At 54.9% G+C, this 27,130-nt stretch overlaps 2 protein-coding genes across 2 annotated transcripts; both read right to left on the bottom strand.

Moving 5' to 3' along the window:
• Nucleotides 1-3,621: 3,621 nt before the first annotated feature.
• Nucleotides 3,622-4,881, bottom strand: C2CD4C (C2 calcium dependent domain containing 4C). The gene has a single exon (XM_036242082.1). The coding sequence runs from the start codon at nucleotides 4,879-4,881 to the stop codon at nucleotides 3,622-3,624; it is 1,260 nt and encodes a 419-aa protein (XP_036097975.1).
• A 5,946-nt stretch (nucleotides 4,882-10,827) lies between these two features.
• Nucleotides 10,828-25,458, bottom strand: SHC2 (SHC adaptor protein 2). The gene is made up of 13 exons (XM_036240943.1): nucleotides 24,985-25,458; nucleotides 21,492-21,562; nucleotides 20,999-21,059; nucleotides 20,633-20,752; nucleotides 20,289-20,342; nucleotides 20,108-20,159; nucleotides 19,894-20,020; nucleotides 18,595-18,757; nucleotides 18,260-18,317; nucleotides 17,639-17,782; nucleotides 16,083-16,390; nucleotides 13,274-13,407; nucleotides 10,828-11,394 (listed from the first exon to the last, which is right to left on the bottom strand). Exons 1-12 carry the CDS (start codon nucleotides 25,456-25,458, stop codon nucleotides 13,279-13,281), a joined length of 1,761 nt encoding a protein of 586 aa, XP_036096836.1. The 3' UTR covers nucleotides 10,828-11,394; nucleotides 13,274-13,278.
• Between the last annotated feature and the right edge of the window lie 1,672 nt (nucleotides 25,459-27,130).

The raw sequence follows: 27,130 nt of genomic DNA, 5'->3' as shown, positions 1-27,130 counted from the left end.
TATAAGTGTTCCTTGGCAGCAAATGATAAAAAGAAAGTCAAACTGGCTTAAGCTAAGGAAGGACTTGAAGGGGTGTCAATGGGGGCAAAATGAGAAACATCTGTAACAAAACCAAATTAATAAATTTTTTTAAAAAGAAAGGACTTTTTTGCCCTTCTGAACTGAAATGGTGTAGTTACGGACTTCAGGTACAGCTGGATCCAGGTGCCCACAAGATCTCCAGGCATTAACTCCTCATCTCTTGGCTCTGTTGTCCACTGTGCTGGCTCCACTCTGAGAAAAGGGCACTATTTTGTGGTTTGCACCAAATGAGGTGTCTACTGCTAGTGGTGGCCCTGGATGCCCACAGCCCTTTTGAAAGTAGGAAGACTCGGGATGGTGGCTGGGCTGGAAGGAGAGTGCCAATGCTTCCTTTAAGCACTGGGATGCTGCAGGTGCAAATAACATCATGTAAGGCAGTAAAAAGGATCTCACCTCGTCGGGGTGGGGGCTGCCCTGACGAAGAGGCAGTGGGTCAAGACCCAAAGGCCGAGTGAGAGGACATAGACTAGGGTGCTCCCAGTGAAGAACCAGCATGGAGAGAGGAGAGAGGGGGCCTTCTGGAGCCACTGGTCCCATTATGTCCTTTTGGGCATTCTGAGGCCCAGGGCAGCCACAGCACACACACACAAGCACACATACATGGTGACACATATGTGCAGTTACACAGCAATATATGCACACACTCACATGGTTACATATATGTACAAGGGTGCACAGAGAAAAACACATGTACAGCCCACAAAGAAATGCAAGCACACACACACACACACACATATGCTGACACACACAGCTACACTTGTGTGCATACAAGCACTCACTTGGTTATGCCCACACTATGACACCTGTGCACAAACATGACTGCACTCTCACATGCACGTCGCTACACTAGCAGGCACATGCATGTACATAAAGCACACATGCAGTTACACATGTGCAGAAGCACACTGTTGTGTGTGTGCACATACATATCCACACATATACACACACATAGACACGCAATCCCACATGCACACACAGGCTGCCCAGTGATGAGTGGCTGGTGGGAAAGAGGAGAGAAGGCGCCCGGTTGCCCTGGCAACACATCCTAGGTCCCGACCAGGCCTCGTTAGCGCGGCTCATCTGGCAATTGTCAGCAAGTAGAGGGCTGTTCAGGACCCCAACCCTGCACAAAGGTTCCTGGTGCTTCATGATGGCCTGGCAGTCTGTACCCCAGTGGGGATAAGGAGAGAGGAAGGAGCAGGCCTGGGTCAGAGCAGGAAACAGCCCTGCACTGGAGGCCCTGTGGGGACAGACACAGCCTGCCCTGGGGGATGTGAGGGGGACAAAGGGGTGGAGACTGGCTCTGGCTGACACACTTGCTTTCTGATTCCTGCTGATCACAGGGGCTGGGGCAGACCAGATGAGAATGAGGGTCAGGTCAGTGGGGGTGCTCCTGTGTTGACAGCTGATGGGACATAATGGGGTCCCCATTAGTGATGGCACCACATGTCTAGCCTTTGTCCCCCGGAGGGCCAGAGCCCAGAAGGGGCAGATCCTACCAATTCTCTCCTTGGTGGCTGCAGGGAGGGCACGGGGTCAAGTCCTGGCTCCTGTTACCTAGGCCGCCTTGGGCAGGTTACCGAACCTGTGAGATGAGAATGTGGACAGCCTTCCCCAGGGCTGCTGTGAAGGCCATTCGTGTAGATGGAGGGTAAGAGCAGTGCCCACAGGCACCTGCTGAGTGAATGCCAGCTGCTGTTATAACAGGGCCTGGGGGGCCCCAAGGCATCACTCTGTGCAATCCTGTTTCCTTGCCTTCACCCCAAGAAGACGGTCTGAAAGGGTTGAGGACTTCGATCTTGAAGGCTCCTGTCATGCTACTTGGAATTCAAGACAAAATTTCTCTAGTTATTAAAGAAGGCAGATCTCCACCCCCGCATTCCCGAAACACCTTTATTGCACTAAAAACAGCATTTATAAACAAACACACGCAGGGAGGATGTCTTAAAGGTTCACCCACTGTCAATTTCGAACACAAAGATATGAAACAGTGCAGGGACACATAAAAATGGGAGGCCCCAGAGGAAGTAGGGGAAGGGCGAGAGAAGGGGAGGGATGTGAGCTCCCAGCATCTAACTCTGTGCAGGGCCCTCTGTCGCCCACAAGCCTGGCCTGGGTGGTCCCCAGGTTTCAGAGTGAAGGGAGGAGCCCCTGTGAAGGCAAGAGCAGGAGCATGAAGGAGCAGGCACAGGACAGAGACCAGAGGGGGCAATGAAAGAGACCTCAGCTCCAAGGGCCCCTCCATCTCAGTCTGCAGGGTGCACTGGGGGTAATATGCTTCTTCACCTCTCTCCCAGTGGGACTTGGAAACTTAGTCAGGAGGGACAATGTCTGGACAGGGAGGAGCACCCCAGAATCCCAAGGGGCTGCCCTGGCCCATCCATACCCAGAAGTGAAGGGGCAGAGCAGGCCTGGCCTCACTGGCTCCTGCTTCAAACGGTACCATTTGTTTCATTGAGCTGGAAAACCTCCACAAAAATCATTCAAGGACCCACATGCTGACACAACAAGCAAACCCATGCAGCCACTTAGCAGCACGAAAAGCCACAACTAGGGTCCCACCAGCCCTCCCCTTTGTCCCCTTGTCCCATCCACCCTAATCAAAACCTATTTACACATGTGGAGTAAAAGCCCCATCAGTCAATGGGCATCACTTCCTGGTGGCCAGCTGCCAAGGGTGCTGGGCAGGAGGTGAGAGGGTGGCAGCCTGGGGGGGATGGGAGAATGGGGCCATGGGTGAGGGGGCTGCTCCCTGGGTGCCTTCTGAGCATCCCTCTCCAGGGGAAGGAGGCTCCAGATGCCCCAGCAGGACAGAGGGGTCCTAAACAGGTGCAGTGGACCAGCCAGGCAGGTCTGTGCCCGAAAAGCAAGCAGAGAGGTGTTGGAGGGAAACAGCCCACGGGACCACTGTCTGGCTCCAGGGACAGAAGAGGAGCCATTGCTCCCATTTTCCTCTTCTGGGACTTCCTGTACAGTGAGCTCCACAGCGCAGCTGTCTCCCAGAGCCCCATGGGGCACTGTCAGCAGAACCACGGGCCTGGCACTGCTTTGCATCTGGTGGGCCTGGGGAAGAACACTCATGCAACACAAGAAAAGATTCAACTCAGTTTCAGGAATGGAGACCTCTAGGTCTGTGATCCACCTTCGGCCACCTCCTGGCACAGGTTACCAGCTGCCTGAGAACCCCTTTCCAGAATTCTAAAAGGGGTGAGACCACCTCAAGGGGCATGGAACTTGGGGCACAGGAGCAATGTTCAGCTCTGCAAATGGCCCTCTCTTCCCTGACAGCCCCTATCTTCCTCCTTCAAAAAACTTAATCCATGAAAAATAGTATCCTGGTCACCATCCAGCAACCCAGAAAAGCCCTGGCTACAGCTGCAGCATCAGGGACCAGCCCAGCCTTAGTTTACACCCATCTCCCCCTCCCAGGCCCTGGTGCGACCAAATGGTCTCCTGCCTGTCAGAATCTGAGTGGGGAGGGGAGGTGGAGTCTCCCCTCGGCACCTGCGGGAGGAATGGAGGGTGGGCAGCAAGGGGCCTTTACAAGAAGGGGAGCAGGGAGGTCAGGGGCAACTCCTTCTCCCCCAGCAGCGTGTCCCGCTTGAGGCTGCTACCCTTGTTGACCACCTTGATCCTGAGGGCCAGTTTTCGGACGCTGGCCGGCCCGAGGCCATCAAAAAAGAAGTCCTCATTGAAGACAGGGTGGCGGCTGTTCTTAATGATGGTGCTGCGCTGTTTCTGGAGCTTTCCAGGAACCAGGCACAGGCCCACGCAGCAGTTGATGCTTCGGGCGTCGCAGAGGTGGTCGTACAAGCCCTCTGCGGCCAGCAGGCGCACACGCAGGCGCGCCTGAGCCGCCTCGTACTCGGCCAGCAGCCGCACGCTGCCCCGCGTGCCCATGCGCACGGCGTGCTCCGCGCGGGGCACCTGGCCCGGCTCAGGGCACGGCTCCGGGGTGGCCCTGCGAGTCAGGCGGCGCCGGGCCCCAGGGCTGGTGTCCGGTGTGCTGTCGTCAGCCGACAAGGAGCCATGGCGGCCCACGGAATGCTTGAGCTGGCTCACCTTGGCCTGGCTGTCCTGGGCGAAGCCTTTGAGCAGCGACACGGAGCGCGAGAGCAGAGGGGACCCAAATGGGGAGGACTCGGCCGAGGACCCCGTGTCACTCTCCCCACCACTGAAGTAGCGGCTGGGGCTCATGAGGGCCCCGCCAGCCTCCCTGGACACGCCATCGCCCCCATTGGCCTTGACACCTCCCCGGCGGCGCCGGGCTCCCGGGGACCCCACCTGGGCCAGGGCCCCATGCTCGCTGTGGAATAGGGACTCCTTGCGCCGTGTATGGGGGCTCTCTGCCAGCGTGGCGAAGCCGTAGGACGTCTGGGCCTTGGGCACTGAGGGCAGGGACATGGCACCCTGGGCCTGGGGGTCCGAGTTGGTGGCAGCCTCCTCAGCGGGCCAGTCCTCAGCGCTCTCAATCTGGATCACATGCCGGGTGGCCGCCTTCAGCAAGCTCTTGCTCTCGGCTGCCAACTTGGCAGGCAGCCGGGGGCTCCGGGGGGCTCGGCGGGGCGAAGCAGAGGCCAGGTTCTGCTCTGCAGCCGGGCCCAGCTCAGCCTGCCCTTCAGGCTCCGCGGGGCTGGCTGGCAGTTTAGGGGGGATGAAGAAGTCGGGGATCTTGTCGGGTGTGAGCACGTTGCTGTACAGAGGCCCCTTGGAGGCCTTGTCCCCTGCCTCGCCCCCAGTAGCACCGTTGTCCCCGGACCCCCGAAGCCGCTCCAGGAACCACATGTTGGTTTTCTTCATGGGGGCAGCAGGCAGAAGGCCAGGAGGGGTCTGCGGAGTCTGGAGGAAAAACCAGAGGCCAGGAGATGCAGGCCTACATGCACTTGGGGGGGGGGGTGCTGAAAGAGGGGTTCTGGCACCTGTCTGGGGGAGCCTCTGGGACGGGGCCCGGTCCCGCAGGGTCCGGGGCGGGGGTGGAGTAGGCTTGCCCCTCCCTTCCCTCCCCAGAGGGATCGTGCTTAACTTCCAAGCACCCAAGCAAAGCGAGGAAGGTGGGGGTGGTGCTCTGACTCTAGGGAAGCTCCCAGGGGAGAGCGGCCCCTCTCCTGCCCCCAACCCCGTTTCGAGGATCTCAAAGCGCTTTTTAAAGGGTTTCACGCTCAGTCTACAGGGACGACACCTCAGGGTGTGGGTGGACCCCCAGGTATCCCAGCTCCGCCCCCCCCTTAGGCTCCCACCCACCTGTGGCTTCTTGGGCTGAGGGTCCTAGCAAGCGGAGTGGGGGAAGGGAGAGGAGAGGAGTCTGGGGACCCACAGCGCAGCTGGCTGAAGCCTCCACTCGGTCTCCCCCACCCCCTGTTAACTCAGCTTGGGGTGGGGGTGGGGTCCTAGCAGCCCCCACGGAACGTGGCAGGGTCCCTAAACTCACCTGCCCGGGGTGGTGGCAGAGGCTAAGACTATTCCGTGGACTCGCGGGGGTCTCGGCACGAAGACTCCGAGGCTGGGGTGGGGGACGCGGCCTCAGCTTCCACAAGGGCGGCGGCAGCAGCGCAGTCGGACTCATTCACCCGCCGCGGCGGGAAACCGCCCTACCGGGCCGCGGCGCCGCCGTATTCTCCCTAGTACAGACGCCGCTCCCGCTCCCGCCCCCACCCGCACCCCCCCACTTGTGTGCCCCCGCCTCGCGGCACACCAGCGCGACACCCCGGGGCCGGTCGTACCCAGGAGCCTCGCAGGGACCCAAAGAGCTGACGAGGGTAGGTGAGAGGGAAAGCAGGTGATCGAGGTTTGCTGACCACCCCTAGCACTGGTGCCTGTGGATGGGGGAGCAGGGGGAACGGAAACCCCAAGCTACTGCCTCAGTTCATTTGGGGAGGGGCGCAGACCCATACGTGCTGCAGGCCCTTTCTCTGGTGAGCTGCTTTCCCGACTTATGATGATGAATAAAATAATAGCAGTAATAATAACTGCATCTGGATTTATTATTGAGCACTTTCTCAGTGCCAGGCTCTAACATCCTTCCCCCAACTCTTCCTGCCCTCCTGCCCCCCATTTGTAAACGAGAAAGGTGAAGGTTTCCTTCTGGAAATAAGGACCCAGAATCTAAGCCCCACTCCTCCTGGTGAATGGGCTTCGCTCTGTGCAGCCACCCCAGAAGCCAGGGAGGAGGCTGCGCCTCCATTTCATGGACAGATGTTTATTGAGCACATACTGGATGCTGGACAATGATCCAGACCCTGGGGACACAGCTGTGACCAAAGGATGCAGCGCCCAGTTTGTGATGCAGCCCACCAGAGGGGTGCCAACAGAGAGGTACACAGGTGAGTAAGAACTGTAACAGGAAAATGTGGTTGGAGGAGAGAGGAGAGGGCACCAGTGTGCTATCCACAGATGGAGAAACCAAGGCAATCCCAGGCCTGGCAGCTCCTAAGATCCCAAAGTCCCTCTGGGATCCTCCCTCCACCTTGTGATCTGCCAGCCCTAATCCCCCTGCTTCCTCACTCTTTCTCCTCCCCCTCAGCCTCAGTTTCCCCTTCTGGAACCCATGGCTGACCAGTCCCACATTCAGTCTCAGTTTGTGAAGAGTCAGAAAGATAATGTGGCCAGATGGAGGCCCCACCCCTCCAACAAATCACTGGACTTTGGAGTGAGGTGGGGTTTAGAGTCCCATGGTCCACATAAGCAAAACAAGGCTCCGAGGGGGCCATGACTCCAAGAGGCCTGTCTCAGACTTGCTCACCCAGAAAACACTGAGCTTCCCTTTGTGCTGGGGCAACACTTACCAGCATGGCCACACAGTCTGCCAGGGTGATGCATCACCTCACCACTGCCTGGGCCAGCTCCTGTATCACAGCCTGACAGAGCCTGCTGAACCCCAATTATGGCTATCATGAAGAGTGCCCTAGAACAAGTATTTGGGTGATTCCGTTGCCCCTGCTGGGCCTGGAGCTGTGGTTGGAAGGGTTGTTTTGGTCTTAGCCCTGCAGTGTCTCCAAGATGCTGGGGTTTTTAATGACAATTTGCCAGACAAATGGACAGCTTACAGGAAGGATGACTCCTAGAAACAGCACTCCTTTCTGCAGTGGGGGCCTCAGGGGCCTCAGCCACCTTCCTCCATTGACCAGACAGGGACAGTGGGGCCCAGGAAAGGGAAGTGACCAGTTAGGGTCTATAAGGACAGCAGTGTCAGGCTGAGCTGGGAATTGGGGGCTTCAATCCCCACTCACCCTTGCCTAGCTGGGGGCAGGGTCTCTCCTCCAAGTTGCACTGGGAGAGAATGCAGAGTTTATTCTGTGCCGTTGCCTGTGCTAAGCAACTCGGACACTAATCTAGAGCCACTCAATCAGGGTTCAAATCCTGGTACCAACATTTCCTGCTTTGTGACTTCTGGCAAGTATTCAAACCCCTCTGCCTCCTTCTCCTCAGTGGTCCATGGGCATCACAACATCAGAGTTACTATTTGCAAAGTACTTCGAACAGGGCCTAAGCATGTGTGATGTAAGTGTTGGTCATCATTTCCCAAAAGCCGCTACTGGTGAGGAAAGAGACTCAGCCAGGGGGAGGCCTTGCCAGGCCTTGAAGTGAACCCCAGAACCTAGACCACAGCCTAGCTCAGCCTATTCCCTCACCCCATCACCTAAGGGGGCTGGGAAATTGAGGCCCAGAGGGGAAAAGTACCTGGGGCTGATCCAGAACACCTGCCCTGTGGGCTGCCACAGAACCCACCCTGAAAGGGGCAGGAGCAGGGAGGCCACCAGCTCTGGCTCCAAACAAGAACCTCTTCAAGTCAACAAACCTCTGCCTCTTCTGCAGAGCCCTGTGACTGACAGGTGTGGCAGCGCCCCCAGGACTCCCCCAAACTCTGAGCTGTAGCCTCCCTAGAATCAGAGATGAGGAGGCTGCAGGTTTCAGACCCAAGCTGGGGAAGGGGACCCAGAGGGTATCCACCTGCCCCGCCCACCCTAAGTCGTGCCACTTCACACTGTGTGGCCTCAGTCTTCAGTCTCCCTCAGTCCTCTCTGCCTCCCCCCCCCCCCCCCCCGGAACATGCTGTATGGAAAGGGGAAAGTGGCAGGTCTCAGAGGAGATACAGGAAGGTGATGCTTCCCGGGATTCAGGCCTGAGTCATAGGCTGCCCCCTGTGGCATTCAGCAGACAGGCTTGGAGGACACACAGGGAGGTGGCTCAAAGACAAAGAGCCTGAGATCCCAGCTCCAGGCCTGAGGAGTCAATCTGTGCCAATGCAGCTCTGGGCTCTAAGCTGTCTTCTCCTTTGAGAGAGGGGAGGGAAGACCTGTCTGCAAGCTCCCAAGAGGGACTCAGGCCCAACAGGGCACTGGGGGAGGGGTGATCATCCCTGTTTTCCAGATAAGGAAACTGATTCTATGGAGTGCCCAGTTCAGGGAAGGGAAGCCTCTGGTCTAAGGCTGCGCAGCAGAATCTGAACCAACATCTCTACCACCTCCCACCTCAGGACTCCCTGAGGGTGTGACTGGGGCAGGAAGCATTTGCTGACTAAATAACTACAGGTAGAATGGGCTGGAGACAGTGTGGGAACCCAGAGAGAGCCAGGCTCCAGCTCCTGTCACCATGGGGGCTCCCCAGACCTGGCTTTCCTGGGTCAGGAAGCAGGATGGGGAGGTAATGAGGTTCACACCCCGGCTCTGTACCTCCCAGGGGTGTGGCTTTGGGAAGCTATTTCACTCCTCTGAGCCTCCATTTCTCATCTTTAAAGTGGGGAGAATCTGAGCACCCTGAGTTTGTGCAGTTTAGCACATGCCTAGCAAGAGTGCTAGGTGACTCTTTGAAGTGGGTGGTGCCAGCCTTGGTGGTCCCAGGGCTATGAATGAATGAATGAAGTGCATTAAGACCTCTTTGGCCCACAAATCTCTGGAATCTGACACTTCTTGACACTATTTAGTCCACTCCCAGAATAGTCTATCCTGCCCCCAACAGTATATTTCCCACTTGAGAATCTTATCACCTCTGTGCTTAAAAGGTCTCCTGGTTGTGGTCATTTTGGCTCAGCGGTTAGAGTCCAGGTTCAATTTCAGCCAAGGGCACACACCTCTGCTGCGGTTTGTCCCTGGCCCCAGTTGGGGTCATGCGGTGACAACCAGTTGATGTGACTCTATCACATCGATGTTTCTCTCTCTCTCTTCCTCCCTCTCTCCCTCCCCTTGTATCTGAAGATAAATGTAAAGATATCCTCAAGTGAGGAAAGGAAAAAAAAAAAAGGTCTCTGGCACAGTTTCCTATCTGCTGTGTCCATTCCACTGCCCCGTTTTCACCTCCAGCCACTGGCCATCCTTCTGCCCCTGAATGTCCTGTGCTCCATACATCACAGGGCCTTTGCAAATGATGCTCCCTCTGCCCAGAACTCCATCCTAATCATCCCCCAGATCAAAGCTCCTGTGTCATTCCCACAGAGAAGCCTACAGGATTGCCTGAGATCTCTAAGCTCCAAGACTCTCCCCTTTTCACAGTTGTCATTAGATGCTCTATGGTGACTTGCTGATTAATGTCATTTGACTGTTAATTCCACTAGGACAGGTCTATCTTGGTCACTGTTGCATTCTCTTACCCACCAGAGCTTCTGGCAGATAAGGAAAGCTCAATAAAGGCAATTAAAGAATTTAGGATGCAGGGGGAGGGGGTTTAGATGGATGAACTGATAATGGAATTAATAATAGATGGACGGACTAGTGGATGGATGGATGGACGGACGGACTGATGGCTCCCAGTCTCCATGTCTCTGAAGTAAGAGACATAGCTCCTGTCCCTGCTCCCCAGACGTCCATGTTGTGGCCTTATGGCCTTTCTCTGGACCCCTTCTGGCTCTACCTTTTGATGGTTTCACCCCTAGTTAGGGGCAGAGCCAGAGTGGCTTTTACTCCCACACCCTTACTAGGTCCCCCACGGCCTGCCAACTGCAGGGAAAGCACGACCCCTCCCCAGAGACCCAAACCCGGGGAAGGGATTTGGCCCTGGTGGGATGTGGGGAGGGCTGGGGACATCTTTGGGAGAGGCCTCCATGTTTGGGGAGGAATTAGAGGAGGGTCCTGGGAGAGTGGCGGTGTCTCTGGGAGGGAATGACTCAGAATCCATGTACAGGAAGTTCTAGGATAGAAGTCAGGGTGCTGGAGGAGGAAGCAGGCATCATGGAGAACTGAGGGTTTTGAGGGTGATGGAAGCATCTCAAGAAAACCAGGAGGAAAGAAGTTGAAACCCCTGAGAGATCAGCCATGTTTAGGGGCAAGTTAGGAGCAACTTGAAGACAACAAGGAGATTTTTGTCAGATATACATGGATATCTCAAGAGAGAGCTTTGTAGCATTTGAGAGATGAGCTAGGTGTTTCCAAAGAGCAGTTAGGGTGTATTTAATAGAGGATTTGGGGTACATTTCATTGAAAAGTTGGGGTATACTTTAATCTCTAAAAATAGATGTATCTGAGAGAGGTTGGGGGATTCTAGGAGAGGGGACCTTCCTCTCCCCCCTCACTCTTCCCAACAGGGACAAACCCATGGGCAGCTCCCTTCTCTCCATGTCCAGGCCCTTGCCACCACCACCACCACCACCGCCACCACCTCCTCCAGCCCCCAGGAGGCCAAATCTGGTGCCACCTGGCTTTCCACTGGGGATTCTGACTGCAGTCCCCAACCCAAGAATGCCCTTTAATGTGTGGTGGGCTCACACTCCTCATGGTCATTCCCAGGTTTAATTACAAACAAATTTGAAATGTACAGTTCATGTCAATACCCTTAAGGCTTCCCGCACAGTCAACATCAGCATGAGTCCTGGCCTGAGGACCCAAAGCACCTTAATTCTCCTTCAAAAACTGTGCACCAATTTTTCAGGTGAAAACACTGAGCCCAGCCAGGACAGGACTCCAGCTCCATGCCAGGGACCTGGGAACCTTCCCCTTCCGGGGAGACAAGCTGAATGAAGTCCAGCTGGAAAAAGAGACAGTGTCTCCCTGCCCCCCCCAGGACCTCACCAGGATAGTGAGGGCTGCTTTTTTATACATTTTCCTTAAAGGCGAGAAACGGTTCTGTCTTTGGTATGTACACCCTCACTCCAGGCAGAAGAGAGGAGGCAGGGGCTCAGTGGGAGAGAGGGGTCTTGGGCCCTCATCTCCAGGCATAGTTGAGCCAGCCCAGCCAAGAGTGGGCTGGAGAAGGAAGATATGAGGCCCATGTGGAGGAAGGAGAGACAGCAGAGGTTCGGCCTGACCAGGGTCCAGAGAAAGGCTGTAAGGCCACAACACGGACGTCTGGGGAGCAGGGACAGGCGCCTGGGGTGGGAACCATCACCTGGAAGAGAAAGCAGAGAAATCAAGAGTCGGCTGAGACAGCAACCAAAGACCTGGGTTCAAGTGTCAGGTGCAGTTACACTGCAGTAAAGTGACCCAGCAAAGAGCCTCAGGCCCAGGGCCCGGGTTCAAGTCCCAGCTCCTCCCTGTTCTTACTATGTGACCTAGCATAGTGTCAGTCTCTACTGTTTCTTCTGCAAAATGAGAACACTGTTAACAGTGCCGGTCTCAGAACCTCGTGGGAGTCAGTGGAGACGTGGGGAGGTCAGCACAGTCCTTGGACACAGCAATGGCTGCATTAGCAACTATTAGAATTGCCATCGGCATTATTTCTCAGGCCACAAGCAACTTTAGGGACAGAAGGAAAGCAGGTCGTACCCTGGCACGTGCAAACACACAGCCCCAGAGCACTGCAGATCACTTCAGGTTTCCATAGGCCCACCCCTCAACTCCTGAAACCCTTTCCCAGACTGGGAACCCCATCTCCACCAGAAGCCAGGCCTATTGGGGGGCAGGAAGGAGGCCTGTGCTGGGTTGGGAGGGGAGGAGGCAGGAAAGAAACCTTTGTCACGGAATAGGAGAGCAGCCTAACCTGGCCCAGGAGATCCTCTGTCCCCTTCCCCTGTGGTCCCCCCTCCCTAAACCCAGCCCCCAGTTCCCAGATCCTGGAATCCCCAGGTCCTGTCTCTCCCTCTTCCACAAAAGCTGCTCCTGACACTCCACCCTCTGCACCCCAGCTCAGCCATATTCTCCCCTGCCTGGACCGCCTCCCACTTTACCCCCAGAGCCCTCCTCTCTCACCAGAGACGTCCTGTACTTGCCTATCCCTCTCCCCACTCAAAACCCTCCTATGGCCCTGGCCAGTTTGGCTCAGCGGTAGAGCGTTGGCCTGCGGTCCAGAGACCCGGGTTCGGTTCCCACTAAGGGCACGTACCTCGGTTGCAGTTTGTCCCCGGCCCTGGTTGGGTTGTGCGGGTGGCAGCCACTCGATGTGTCCCTTTCACGTCGATGTTTCTCTCTCTCTCTCTCTCTCTCTCTCCCTCCTTCCCTCCCTCCCTCCCCACTCTATCTGAACAAAAAATGGAAAAATGTCCTCAGGTGAGGATAAAAAATAAAAAAAATCCTCCTATGGCTCCTCAGAACCAAAATCAAAAGGCCAAGGGTGCACCTTCTCTTCTCACCTACTCCACCTGACACTCCAGCCTACAAGACCCAGACCACACTGGTATCTCCTCCAGGGTAGCCAAATGCTGCCTCCTCCTGGAAATTTTTTTATCACCAATTAAACAGAGTCACCATAGCAACTCAGCCATTCCGCTCCTAGGTATAGACCAACCCAAGGGCAATGAAAACACACATCCATACAAAAACCTGTTCACACATGTTCACAGTGGGCAAAAAGTGGAAACACCCATCAACAAATAAATGGATAAACACAACATGATCCATCCACGCACTGGAATATTACCCAATCATGAAAAGGAGGGAAGCACTGACTCTCTCTACAACGTGGATGAACCTTGAAAACATGATGCTCAGTGAGAGAAGCCAGACACAAAAGGCCACACAGTGTGTGATTCCATTAATGTGAAACGTCCAGAACAGGCAAATCCTCAGAGACAGGCAGTGGGTTAGTGTTTGTCAGGGGCTGGGGGAGGAAGTGGGGAGTGACTGTTAAGGGGGACAGGGTTTCTTTTTGGGGTGATGGAATGTTCTGAAATTAAACAGGGGGATGTTGCACAACTCTTTGAAGATACTAAAAACTACTGAGGAGTCCACTGTAATGGGTGAACTGTGTGGCATGTGAATTCTTTCTGTTTTTAAAGTGAGAAGTGTGGTGAAAGGGCAATGGCCGGAAGCCAGTAAGACCCACTACAAACCTGGCTCAGAGCTCCCGCTTGACCACACCACGCAGGTGCAGCTCGCTCTCAGCAGCCACAATGGGCTGCCCATTCTGCAGGTGATAGTCGATCAGGTGGCTGATGCTCTCGAACAGCACGTCCTTTGTCCGAACCTGCGGAGCCAGAGGTCTCAGCATCAGCACCACCAGGAGTTTGTCAGACAGCAAACTCAGGCCAGCCCCAGACCCACTGGACTGAAACCTGCATTTTCACAAGCTTCCCAGTGGCTCCGATGCACACAAGTGTGAGCATCACTGGACTTAAGACTTACAGAGTTGGCCTCAGAATTCACAGCTAGGTAAGGACACAGGCTCCAGAACCACCAGGATTCTGGGGCCACACTCCCTAGAATAGTGGCCCCAAAATGATGTCCACATCCTAACCTCTAGAATCTGTCAATGGGAACAATGAAAAAGCATCTTTTCAGATATGATTAAGTGAAGGGTCTTGAGATGAGCTCATCTTGGATTATCCAGGTGTCCCCAAATCCAGTGACTTGTGTCCTTAAAAGAAGAAAGCAACTTGGACACAGAGATACAAGAAGAACACATGAGACAATGGGGGCAGCAACTGGAGTGATGTGTCAACAGGCCAGGGAACAGCAAGAACTGCTGGTGACCACAAGAAGCTGGGAGAGGGCATGGAACAGGTTCTCCCTCAGAGCCCCAAAATGAACCAGCCCTGCCAACACCTTGATTTCAAACCTCTGGCCTCCAGAGCTGAGAGAGAATAAATCTCTGTCATTTTAAGACACCCAGTTTGTGGTCATTTGGTAAGGCAGCTCTCGGAAATGAATACACCCCTGGAATCTCAGAGACACAGATCCGAAAATCAGAATCACCAAATCCAAAACCACCTGCATCTTAGACTAAGAAAATTTTAGCATCAGTGCAGACTAGACCTGGATACAACACAGAGACCCTCTGGCCCCCCAGCTACCAGACATTTCATGGGTGATGCTGGCTCATTGGGCACATGTCATTTGGACAGCAGGCTTAAATGCACATTTCTGGGCCCAGCCACACAACCAACCTCCTTCCACCTGAGTATGGCCTGTACAAAGAGACAAGGAGTGTACCCAGCCACCCAGGGCAGTTTTGAGGATTCTTCTGAATGGGTAAGAGCAGTTGGTAAACTGTAAGACTTTTAACACCTCCAAACACCTTCTCACCTGAGAAATAACCTGTAAAGCCCAAGGCCCTCAGGCGCTGGAAAATACTTTACAAACCCTAGAACTGCTTATAAACTGGAAAATGTTTTGTAAAGACTAAAATGCTTTAGGAACTGTAGAAGACCAAATCTCATCGACTCAAAACAGCTGTTATGTGCATCACCATTTCATGTACCATGATTTGGGGGAGGGGGACATAAGTAATTAAATAATTATGCTGTTCAAAGAAGCAACAGATTGGTTAAAAAATAATTCAGGCCCTGGCTGGTGTGGTTCAGTCGGTAGAAGAGTCATCCCGCCCACCGAAAGGTCCCGGGTTTGATTCTTGGTCAGGGCACATGCATAGGTTTCAGCCTTCATCCCGGGTTGGGGTGCATGCAGGAGGTGGCCGATCAATATGTCTCTGTCTCTGTCTCTCTCTCTCTCTCTCCCCATCCGTCTCCCTTCCTCTCTCTCAAAAAAAAAAAAAATCAATAAAAATATTTTTAAAGAAATTTATTCTCAAAAATAAACAAGGCCCTGGTGGGTTTTGCTCAGCGGTTAGAGCATCGGCCCACAGACCAATGATTCGCAGGTTCGATTCCGGCCAAGGGCACATACCTTGGTTGCGGTTTGTTCCTGGTCTTGGATGGGGTCATGCGAGAAGCAGCCACTCAGTGTGTCCCTTTCACGTCAATGTTTCTCTCTCTCTCTCTCTCTCTCTCTCTCTCTCTCTCCCTCCCTCCCTCCCTCCCACTCTATCTGAACAAAAATGGAGGAGTGTCCATTAAATCCTTGGATGAGGATTTAAAAAATAATAATAAATAAATAAACAAGAAAAAATTTTAGATGATAATATTCAGACCTCAGAGATGTCAACTGAGAGGAAAGAAAAGTATGCATCAGAGGGTTGAAGCATTCAGTAACTTGCAGACCCTAAGACGCTTGTAAACTAAAACCTGCTTTGGGAACCCTAAAATACACTAGAAACTGAAAATACTGTATTTATCAAAGACATCACTGTTCGTTTGTTTGTTTGTTTGCTTGCTTTGGTGCCGAAACCCGGGATCGAACAAAGACATCACTATTTGTAAAATGCATTAGTGATAATAGAATGTGCAAAAAAGTGCATCTTACAATTGTTGAAATATGATACTTATTAAACCCTGAAAGGCCTTGAAATTGGAAAAGGTTTTCTAACCCCATAATGCCTTATAGACTAGGAAATACTTCGTAAATCCAAAAAAATCTTCTTAAACTAGAAAATAGTTTGTAATTCTAAAGTATCTGTTAAATGGAACAGAATCTGTAAACAAAAAGCGCTTTGTAATCCGGAAAATACTTCATTAAACCTAAAGGGCTCTAAGAAGATGGGCTCTGGGCCCAGAGCAAAGCGGAGGTGCCCACCCCACTCCCGGTACTATGCCAGCCCTCCTGAAGCCAGCCTGGCGCCCCTGCCCCAAGCCTGGCCAGACTCCCAGACCCCATCCACCTGCCCCGTGCGTTCCAAAACCCGCTCAGCCCCTCTTCAGGGCTCCGCCTCTAGCTCTGACCCCGCCCCACCCATAGGCCCACCCCCATCCCCACACCCAGCCCCTCCTTGGTCCCGCCCCTGTTCCCGCCCCACGTCCACCTTACCACGCCCTCAGGGTCCACAAGAAGCAGGTGCTTGGGCTGCCCGGCGTGCATCCCGGTGAGGACGTACTGCCCGGGGTTGGTGACGCTGTCGCGCACGAGGAAGTCCCCGTCGGCTCGCAGCAGTTTCTCCGCCGCCCGACGGCTCATCTGGCCGTGGTACCAAGGCTCCTGCCGCAGCTGCTCCTCTGTGGGGGCGATGGGAGCCCTGCGGGTAGGGGGACTGGGCCACTGGTCCTCCAAAGGAAGGGAGGCTGCCGCACCCGCTGCCACGGAGCACTCGTGCAGCTTCAAGGCATCCTCGAAGGGTCCTGTGGGCGAGGACAGGGTGCGGGAGGCAGGGGGCGGGCAGCTGCCTTCAGCTGGGAAGGAAGGGGTCTGGACAGGAGGAAGGACCCACCCTCGGGACCTGGGTAACATTGATTGAATACCTACTTTGCATAAGACCTCCACTAAGCCCACCACAGTGGGTCGTTGGCTGTGTGCTGTGTGCTGAGTGTGTGCTGTATGCTGTTTGTGCTGAGTGTGCTGTGTGTGCTGTGTGTGCTGTGTGTGCTGTGTGCAGTGTGTGTGCTAATAGGAACCTGGCAAGAAGCAACTCTTTCTCCACAGGCGTCACTGGGCCCTGTGGTCACTAGAAGGGATGGCTTGCCTCACAAGGAGTTCACACGCAGCACCTTCTTTCCCATCAGAGGATTTTTGTGAGGAGCCAGTGGGGCCACACTTAGTCCAGTGCCTGGGTGGCACACAGTAGGTGCTCAATATATCCTAGTGCATGTCATTATTACAATGATACATCCGGTTGTCAGATGGCAGGGAACCAGGCTTTGCAAAAGTTGGAGAGGAAGAAATTTCCAGCTGACTTGGGAGGTTCTCAGGGATCTCCAACTAGTGAGGTGTCCTATTGGAGGGGGACCACCCTGCCTGGCCAGCATGGGGCCAACACCCCCCACAGTGCTGTGGAAGAGGATGGATTTATTGTGAGAAAATTAGCAGGCATTTTGGACACAAGCCTCGTCCATCAGACTGAGCCCTCCTTCAAGCACAGACAGAAGGAAAAATTGAGTTCTGTCAGCTAATCCCTCTGTCAGGACCTAGATTAGGACTCCCTCATCGTTCTAGGGGTCCCCCAGGGAGCAGACAGTGCCTCCCCCATCAGGCTGGGATTCCCATAAGAAGGGTTTTGGGCCTCCTCCCTCAGACCATGGAGTCACATGAGGATGGAGCTCAAATCTCCCCTGAGACTGGGAAAACCCAGTGGTAGGAAGTTAAGCCTTCCCCAACAGACTGAGAAGTCCCACAGAGAAGAGGAGGGGCCTAAGCCCCCCCCCCCCAACATACTAGCTACTCAAGAATGAACTAGGTAGGACTCTCCTGTCAGACTGGGGACCCCATGGAGAGGAAGCTGGGTTACTCCCAAGAGACTAGGGAGTCCTATAAGAAACAGACTTCCCCACTCCACCAACATCAACTTGGAAAGTCCCAAGGGGAGAAGTCCCTAGGGGAGAAGCCTGGACTACAGGTGACCTCCCCCTTCAGAATGGCTTGCCCCCACATACTCATGTCAAACAGGTCCTTCTTAGGGCTGTCCTCCAGTTGCAGAGGCTCCGGGGCGTCCAGACCCTGCGTGTTGACGTACAGGTGGTCCTCGTAGTCTCGGGGCCCCTGGGCATCTGCCTGCACATAGCCATCCCCTGATGGGGCTGGGGAGGATGGGAAGGGTGGTGAGGTCAACTGGGGGAGTCTGCCCTGGTGTGCAGAGGGGGGGCAGGGTTAGACCCAACCTGCAATCCCCACCCACACGTCTCATTCCAAAAAGGGAGCATTATGCCCAGTGGAGCAGCGCCATCAAGAAAAAAAAAATGCCCTACCTTGGGTGGTGAGGCATTAGAGGTCTATACCCAGGAAGGGGACAGCCACCCACCCACCTGCCCCCATCTGCCAGGCAGGAAGGTGGCCCAGGGGGCCAGAGCTTTCCAGTTTCAAAAGAATTCAAATCTTGATGAAAAAAAAAAATAGAAAATGATGCTATCAAATCTCATAAGAGCTTGTGGAGTAAATACACTCTTGCAGGTGAAAAGTGAAATGATGCAGAGAGGAGAATCTGTGAAGGGGGACGCAGGCACCCAGTGGGGGAGGAGCTGGGGCACCCTTATGGCCCCCAGAGCATCCTACCCTACCTGAGGGGCCCAGCTCCCAATGCAGGCTGCAGGTGTCTCTTCGAGGAGGAGATGCTCCCTGAAAAAGAAAGTGGTGGTTCCCTTTTCACAGCCCTGATTAAATCACTGATGTAATTATCTACTCAATGTCTGAGTGTGAATCACATCAGAAGTGTCTAGGACAAGGTGGAGCAGATCTGTACAGTTTTGGGGAAGAGGGAAGAGCGGGGGGCATGAGAGACCCTACTCTAGGATCAAGAACAGGAGCAGAAGGAAAAGCTAGGGACAAGGCCTAAGGAGTCAGCACCTGGGGACAACTGCCACCATCCCTCCCCCATGAGTCCACAAGGGCTAACCTGGCTGAAGGCTCCTAGGGCCCCGAGGGTGCAGGGTTGTGTCAAGGTGAGCCTGGAGTCCACCAGTCCACCCAGGGGTGGCTCCTTCCCTGGGATGCTGTTGTAGTAATTGTGTTCCATGTCCTCTTCATCCCCCCAGGCCGACTCCTCTAGCCCGGTCAGCCTGAGGACAGACAGCAAGCAGGAGCACAGGCAAGGGCCCCAGCACACAGAGCAGAAGGAACAGGGGCACCCAGGGGCCACTAAGGCCTTAGGATTTGAGCTTTGAAGGGTGGGTGGAAAAAGCCAGGCCCAAGGGGACTCTGACCCCACCTCCTATCAGCTGAGCTTTCACCCAGAAAATGTTTCCTGGATGCTGTCTCTCTCTTCCCTCTTCTATAAAATGGGAATTGGCACAGCTTCAGCAGGTCCTCAGGAAAGGTGGTCTCCACTTCTTTCCACCTGCTTCTGGCCTGACCAGGCAGCCAGGACACACCAGACTTACAGCCAGGACATGACACCAGACTTGCACCCAGGATCGGGATGCCTGCCGTGCATTAGGGTAGAACACCCTCGGCACTTAAACCGCTCCTGCCGTCTGGCCCTGTGGTCGCACCTGTTGAAATATATCCCCACAGGTGCTCCTTCAGGTAAGCTTTGTTCCTAAGAGCAAAATGGGGGAGCCCATGGAGGCAGAGGCAGCTCCAGGTGCCCAGCAATAGCAGGTGAAACCCACCATGCATGTGTGACAGATGTGCAAACCCATAAGAAGGCAAAAGGGCCATCTCACCCCAGGGAAGGGCCTCACTCTGCGCTGTGGATTCCTCTTCCTTACCATGTGCTTATTTGAATTTCTAACAATTAATAGATATTAAAGTAGCTGAAAGCAGGGGTCAGCCCAGGAAGTCATAAAACGTAAATAGTTAAGAAAAAAAATCCAAAGAAAAATATTTGGTGACGTGGTGAAAGTTAATGAAATTCAGATTTCGGTGTCTATAAATACGGTTTTGCTGGCACACAGCCCATCCATCGCTTTAGTACCCTCCACAGCTGTTTTTCACAGACAACGGCCAAGACACGGAAAATATTGCCTGTCTGGCCCTTTGCAGAAGCGCCGACTGCCCCATCCACACTGAAGACGGTCATGATGGCAGCGCTGACTGGCTCCTCACCTCAGCCCGGGAGGTAGGAGCTGTTTCTCTCTGGGTTTTATAGCCGAAGGAATGGGGATCCTGGCAGCTGTAAAGAGCGCACAGGAGCACAGCGGGAGGCGAGGGCAGAGTGGACCCAAGCCCAGGAGGAGCAGGTGGGGGCTGGTACCTTTCAGGGGGGATGACCACCTTGGGGGGGCTGTGCAGGTACTGTTTGAAGCGCAGCTCAAAGGCTTGGCCCACCGTGCTGATGACGCTCTGGGCGAGGCCCTCACAGCACTCCAGGATATGGCAGGCTGGGGGGTCATTTATGACACATCAGTGTGGCCTGGCAGCTGACACGGTCTACACGGGGTCCTCCCACCCCACCCACTGGGCCTCACCTCTCTGGTTGATGGGGTCCTTGGCAACATAGGCCACATAATCTGTCATGTCCTGGGGAGAGAGGGGGTGGGTGGGAGGGGCCAGCTGACCTGCCTGGGCCCACTGACCAGGATTCCTGGCCGCCCACCTCCAGCAATGCAGAGGACAGAGGAGACCAAGTCCACCAACCCAGCCCCTTACCGTGTCACCCCCTGATGCGAAGGAGATGGACTGCATGTGGTGGTTGGCGATGATCTGCCAGAGAGACACCCATGGTCACAGGCTGTCCTGAGGTCAGGGACCTGAGGCTTGGGCGGGCACTAGGGAGGGGACTGGGCGGGCAGAGATACACAGACACACAGACACACACAGATACACACTAGATGCCAGGAACATCCCCAGTGGTGACAATTGTGGGGTGCTGTGAGGGCAGGGGCCTCAGTTGGTCTCCAGGTGAACATGTCACATGAAGCCCTTCACCCGCTATCCCTCCAGGCTCCACTTCATGTGAGCCACATGCCTCTCACCTGTTGTGTGGCCCTCACCTGGCGTGTAGCAGGCACAGAGAGGTTGAGGCCATCCGTAGAGATGCTGACGGCGATGCTCATGCCAGCGAAGCGCAGGTTGCTCTTGCCCAGAATGGAGGCCAGTGCCTTGTTGGGGGCCTGAGGGGAGCAAAGAGACAAGGTGGGGGCCTGAGGGAGTAGAGGGCCATAGGGTGGGGGGTTTAAATGTGCATCGCAGAGTCACAGGGTGGGAGGCCCGGTGGGGAGCAGAGGGCAGCACAGGGCTGCAGGGTGGGGTGCCCAGGCTCTGGGTAGGGGCTGCAGAGGGACTCCAGCTGGGCAGGGTCTGAGGGTGGCCATGGCATCCCCACCAGCCCCATCCGGGACCGTGAGCCTCTCACCCACCTTCTTCTTCCAGGAACCCCGGACTCCAGGCACAGCCTCGTGGAGCCGGTTGATGGCCTCCCTGTGGGGGGATGGGGAGGGGGCTTAGAGGGCTTGGAGGAAAGGGGTCTAGGGAGGGACAGGACCTCAGAAGAAAGTGGGAGTGAAAGGGCAATGGGCTGAAAAAGGGGTACAGTAGACCCTAAGATGGGGAGGGGCTCAGAGGAGGGAGGGGACAAGAGGGGGAGGGATGCTGGGGTACCTGAGGAGAAGAGGAAGGGAGGGAGGCATGGAAGTGGGGGACTCGCAAGCATCTGGCAGATACCCTCCTTAGCTGTTTCCTTCTGCAGGTGTCAGATTCAGTGAGGCCAACATAGCCCCTGCACTTAGACCCAACTCCTGTGTGGCCACAGGCATTGAAAGGATGACCTCTGCTAATGGCAGAGCTGATGAGACCAGCTTCCTGGAGCCCTGGTCCCGTACCCCCTTCCACAGCCCAGCCTGGAAGGCTTACCTAGTGACCTGGGTACGAGTGTTGAAGTCCAGGGAGCGCATGGAACGTAGGACCTCAATGCAGCCCATGTACTAAGGGAAGAAAGAACAGGGTGAGTGGGTGGGGCCCACAGAACCAGCAGAGGAGCCCAGATGGGGCTGACAGATGAGCTCTTCACCCTCCGCTCCTGCACCCACTGGGTTCAGTTCCTTCCCTCTGTCCTTGACAATGCCCAGCCTGTAGCCTCAGGTCTTTCACCTACTGTTCCCCTGCTGGCTGCTCATCTATTTTCAAACTGATTCCTCCCTATCTCCAGACTCAGCATCACCTCCTCAGAGCTGGCTTCCCTGACTCTACATAAGTTGTTCCACAGAATCTGGTTGATTCCTCCAGGCTCGTTTAACTGTCTGTTCCTTCTCTTTCTGTTCTGCTAGAATGAAAGCCCAGGAGGACCAGATGGTGGTCAACTTGCCCACTTCCGGGTCAAGCACAGGGCCTGCAAGCAGACAGGTCAGAGATCATCTGGCCCATGAAGCTCAAAGCATTGACTGTCTGTGATCCATTTCAGGAAAAGTGTGTGGACTCCTGCCTACGCCACCATTTCCACAGAATCACCAAGGGACAATGCTGCAAGACAGAGCAGGTGGAAACAGCCAGAGTTCCCAGGCAGCTTCTACTGCTGCCAAGGGCAGGGGCATGAGGACCAGAAGATGTCCATAATCACCCTTCCAAATTCTAGCTGCTGAGTAGGTAACTGGTACAATTGGAAAGCCACATGGCAGTGTCTGTCACATGATCCCATTGGTAAGAAATGTCCAGAACAGGCAAATCCAGAGATAGAGTGAGTTTGTGGTTGCCAGGGGTTGGGAGGGGGGATGCTGAGGGTGACTGTTCATGGAGACAGGGTTTTCCATTGGGGTGATGGAATGTTCTGGAACTAGATAGTGGTGATAGTTGCATAACCTTGTGAATGTACTGCATGCCACCGAACTGTACACTTTAGGATGATTAATGATTAAATTTGTTATGTGAATTTTGCCTCGATTTTTAAGGTAAACTATGGTGATAGAAGCTGGGATAGTGGGAGTGCTGTGGGTGGTACCAGCCAGAAGGGCACCAGGCAGCTATCCAGCTCCGTCTGGGCACTATGCACCTGAGACTTGTTTACACACCATATGTATATTGTACTATGTATGTTGTTCCTCAATTTTAAAGTCTGATCAAGAAATAAGTATATCCCACAGATACTTATTAATTATAAAGGAAACAAATGGTAACTTTACCAGGGACAAATGTCACCTTAACCAATGCGTTGGTTTCCTGGGGCCATGGTAACAGAACACCACAAACTGGACAGCTTAAAACAATAGGGAAATATTCTCTAGTTTTGGAAGCCAGACATCCAAAGTCGAGGTGTTGGCCAGGCCGCACTTCAACTGAAGGCTCCATGGAGGGCCATTCCTTGTCAGTGGTGGTGGCCAGCAATCCTTAGCTTGCAGACACATAAGTCCAGTGTTTGCCTCCATCTTCACATGGACTTCTTCCTCTATGTCTGTGTCCAAGTTTCCCTCTTTATATAAGGACACCTACATGTGATATGTAGGATCCCTAATATAGTATGACCCCATCTCAATCTGATGACATATGCAAAGATCCTATTTCCAAATAAATTCAAATTCTGAGGTTCTAGTGGACATAAATTCTGGGGACACCATTCTCCAAGGACACCAAGTGATCAGTTTCCAGTGCCAGTATTGGACCACACTGGCACCCCAGCCTCCCAATTCCATGCACCGAGGACATACAAGCATGCTCATGTGCTTCCTGCCCCAAATGCACAAGCTGAACCCAAGCGTGAGCAAACACCAGTGAGACACAACCTGAGGGGCAGCGTGCAAGACAACTGGTGTGCACTCTTCAAAAGCTGGAACAACCTAGGCATTTCTCCCGTTGACGCCAGATGATCTTCTCTGTGTCGGTGTCCAAATTTCCTCTTCTTACAAGAACACCTGCCATTGCATTAGAGCCACCCCACTCCAGGATGACCTCATTTTAACTTGATTATATCTACGAAGACCCTGTTTCCAAATAAGGCCACGTTGGCATGAATTTGGGGAGAACACTATTCAACCTGTACCAGAGGAGGGGGATTTTAATAAAGGCAGGAAAGCCCGGCTAGTGTGGTTCAGTGGTTGAGCATCTACCCATGCATCAAGAGGTTGCCAGTTTGATTCCTGGTCAGGGCACATGCCCAGGTTGTGGGCCTGATCTCCAGTGGGGGGCATGCAGGAGGTGGCCAATCAATGTTCTCTCTCATGATGTTTCTATCTCTCCCTCTCCCTTCCTGTCTCTCTAAAATCAATTTTAAAAAATAAATAAATAAACTTCACCTCCTGGAAGGGGAGTGCATATGTATTAAAAAAAGATAAAATCAGGAAAGGCACAAGTAAATGCAAATACATCACTGTGCCAGTGTGGCTCAATGGATTGAGTGTCATCCCATGGACTGAGAGATCTCAGTTCGATTCCTGGTCAGGGCACATGCAGGGGTTTCAGGATCAATCCCCAGTAGGGTGTGAGCAGGAGGCAGACGATCATGTTTCTGTCTCATGTGGATATTTCTATCTCTCTCTCCCTTCCTTTCTCTCTAAAAAATTAATATAAACATAAAAAAGATAATAATACAAACATCAACTTCCAGGATGCTGGTACCCAAAACCAGCAGAGACTTGACTTCCACTCAATGGTCAATGACACTCTGGGATACCTAATAATTTTCATTCATGTACTGATGAACTGTGGGTGTGCAGGAGAACAGCTAGCCTGGGAGACCGTGGGTAAGCATTGAACAGCGAGGGTTATGCACTGGCAGCTTACTTCCTAGTGGTTCACCAGGGATAGATAAATTGCACCTAGAGAACGTAACATTTTAACTGTCATAGGTGCAGGTGCACAGGCGATCCATTCGTCCAGCTTTTCCGTATGTTTGAAAGGTTCATAATAAAAAAAACTCTACACCACATTCGAGGTCTGGTTGGGCGCCGCCCCTTTGCAGATATCCGTTCCCCGAGCCCCCCACTTCAGGCCAAGGTCTCAACAGGTTCCGATTCTGTTGTCTGCGAACGAGTTTTTACTGCGGGTCTGGGTAGCAGGATGCCCCCATCCTGGTCCCCACAGTCCGGACTCTCCGGCCCAACTGGGATGGGGCGGGGGTGAGGGGGAGTGCTCAATCTGCGCATGCGTGTCCCCCACCCACCTGCCGCCCTCTCCCCGCCTCTCACCACGTGACGCCGTGGGAACCCGGACCCCAGCTCCTCCCCACTGGGGGCGCCGAGCGGAGCACAGGCTGGAAATGGGGGTCAGAAGTGATGGGAAGAGAAGGAAAGAGGGAGAGGAGACACCAGGCCCTTAGGGTCCCGAGTGTCCGAGAGAAAGAAGTGGGGGAGGGGAGCCCCAGTCCCCAGGTTGAAGGGTCCGAGCATGGCATCCCTGTGGACCGGGCCAGCGCGCTTACCCGAACGATGTAGGAGACTCCGGGTCCCAGGACCCTGGCGTCTGGGTGTAGCCAGCCGTGCGCGGGCTTGTGGATAAAGCTGCCTTTGCGGATCCACTCGTCGGCGGCGGCGTCTGGGGGCCCAGCCGCCCCCCGCGTGCCCCGAGACCCCCGGGTCCCGGCTGTCCGACAGCGGCTGAGAGCCGGCAGGGGGCAGGGCGCGGCGCAGCGCGGCTCGCAGGCGCCCAGGACCGCAGCCGCCAACGCCGGGACGCTAGTCGGGCCGGCCGGCTCCGACTGAGGATCGGCGCCCCCCGCAGCCCCTGCGCTTCCCGCTGCTCGTGCAGCTGCGGGGCCGCGGCCCAGGAAGCCGGCCGGAGCAGCGAACTTCCACTGCGGCATGCGCGGCAGCAGCGCACAGAAGGTGGTGGGCGCCTCGGGTTCTGGGGGCGCAGGAGGCGCGGGGGGCGCGCGCCCTCCGGGACCCTGCGTCATGGCCGCGGCCGCCGGACCGAGCCCGACCGGGCGCTGAGCCTGACGCGGAGGAGGCCCTCTCTCTCCCTCCCGCTCCCTCCCCGCCCCCGGCCCGGTGATGTCATCCGCCCGGCCCAGCGCGCAGCCGCGGGGGGCTGCGCCCCTGGGACCCCGGCCCTCGGCGTCCCGGCGCCTGGAGGGGCGGATGGGAAAACTAAGGCCTGCCGAGGGCACGACGCTAACCTGGATCGGGCAGCCAGGGAGGGAAATGTTTCCAACCCAAGACCCGGGCATGGATCCCCTACTTCGCCCCCCACCCGTCGACCAACTTCCTAGAAGGGTAGAAGTGGGAGAGACTTAGAAATCACCTCCCTTCCTCCTTTTTTGACTGATGGGGAAACTGAGGCCTGGAGTGGAGTGGAGGCGCGGTCAGAGAGATTCCCAACCCCAAGGTCAGTCCCCTCCATTCCCACTGTTCCAAGCCGAAAGGTACATGAAAATCAGATCCTAGTGGGGAAACAGACCCGGAGAGAGGAAGGGGTATGCCTGAAGGCACACTGCGGAGACTTGGGACCCAGGAATACTGCGTTGGGCTGGCTGGGTCTGGGAGAGGGGAAAGCTCAGAGCCAAGCAAAGTCTCTTCTCTACTGCCTTTCCCTGGGCCTCAGTTTCCCCTAGGCTGTAAGCTAGGAACAAGGGCTGAAGGGTCATAAACTCCTCCATTCCTGGGGAGCCCTTTAGGGCAACATTGCAACTGAGCCCATGGGCCTCAGCCTCCCAGGCGTGCCAGCCCCCCACTCCCACCCCCACCCCCGTCCCAGCCAATCGTCCCCACTCAGGCTTCAAGGGTTGTCACAGCCACCCCAGGACCCAGCTTCCCGGCCTGTTTCGGCCGATCCTCCTCCCCCTCCAGCCCCACCCCAGGCAGGGCTGACTGCTGGGAAACAAAAGGAGGGGGCCGGGGCGCGCGCTGGCAGGTGAGGAAGGAGGGGCGAGGCCGCTTGGAGCAGGATCGATAAATCTGAGAGATGAGATCACAGCCCGGCCGCCGCGATGGGAGATGGGGGGCGGGCGCGGCCGCAATTGGCTGGCAGCCGGTGGGGGTGGAGGGAGCCAGTGATGCTGCCCGAGTGTCACTGTAGTCTCCATTGTGCGTCCACAGGGTCTGGGGTGAATAAGTGCAGAGGGCGTGGCCTTTGGGTCTGTGTGAGGGTAAGGCTTGTGGGGTTGGGAGCCCCCATCTGGACTTGTGTGTGCTGTGTCTATTGTGGTTTACATACATGTGGACTGTGTGAGGGTCAGGTTGTGTGTACTGTATATCGTGTGCCAATGTGAACATGTGTGTGTGGAGGGGTTCTAGGTTTCCCTCAGGTATATGATTAGGGGGTCCATGTGCATTTCAAGGTGGGTGTACAGGGTCCTGGTGTGTGTCTAGGTGTGTGTAGAGATACTATTGTGTGTTCAAGGGTTGTGTTCAATTTGGGCACCCCCAGGCTGGGGAAAGGGACAGAGTTAGGAGAGAGCTAATAATCACCATGGGGCCATCTCCTCCAGGGAAATGCAGTGACAGACTGTCTGTTCCTCCCAAGTTCCTGAGTTGGGGGTCTTTCTGGGTCAGAGTTTTTAAGGTCTGGACCCAGGTGTCATCACACAGAGGGTTTGATCATATGACACCGTTCATATCTTTCCTTCC

Source organism: Molossus molossus, unplaced genomic scaffold, assembly GCF_014108415.1.
Source record: "Molossus molossus isolate mMolMol1 unplaced genomic scaffold, mMolMol1.p scaffold_m16_p_4, whole genome shotgun sequence".
NCBI classification, from domain to species: Eukaryota; Metazoa; Chordata; class Mammalia; order Chiroptera; family Molossidae; genus Molossus; species Molossus molossus.
The sequence above is the reverse complement of the archived record's forward strand: the minus strand, read 5'-3'. Positions and strand labels throughout refer to the sequence as shown.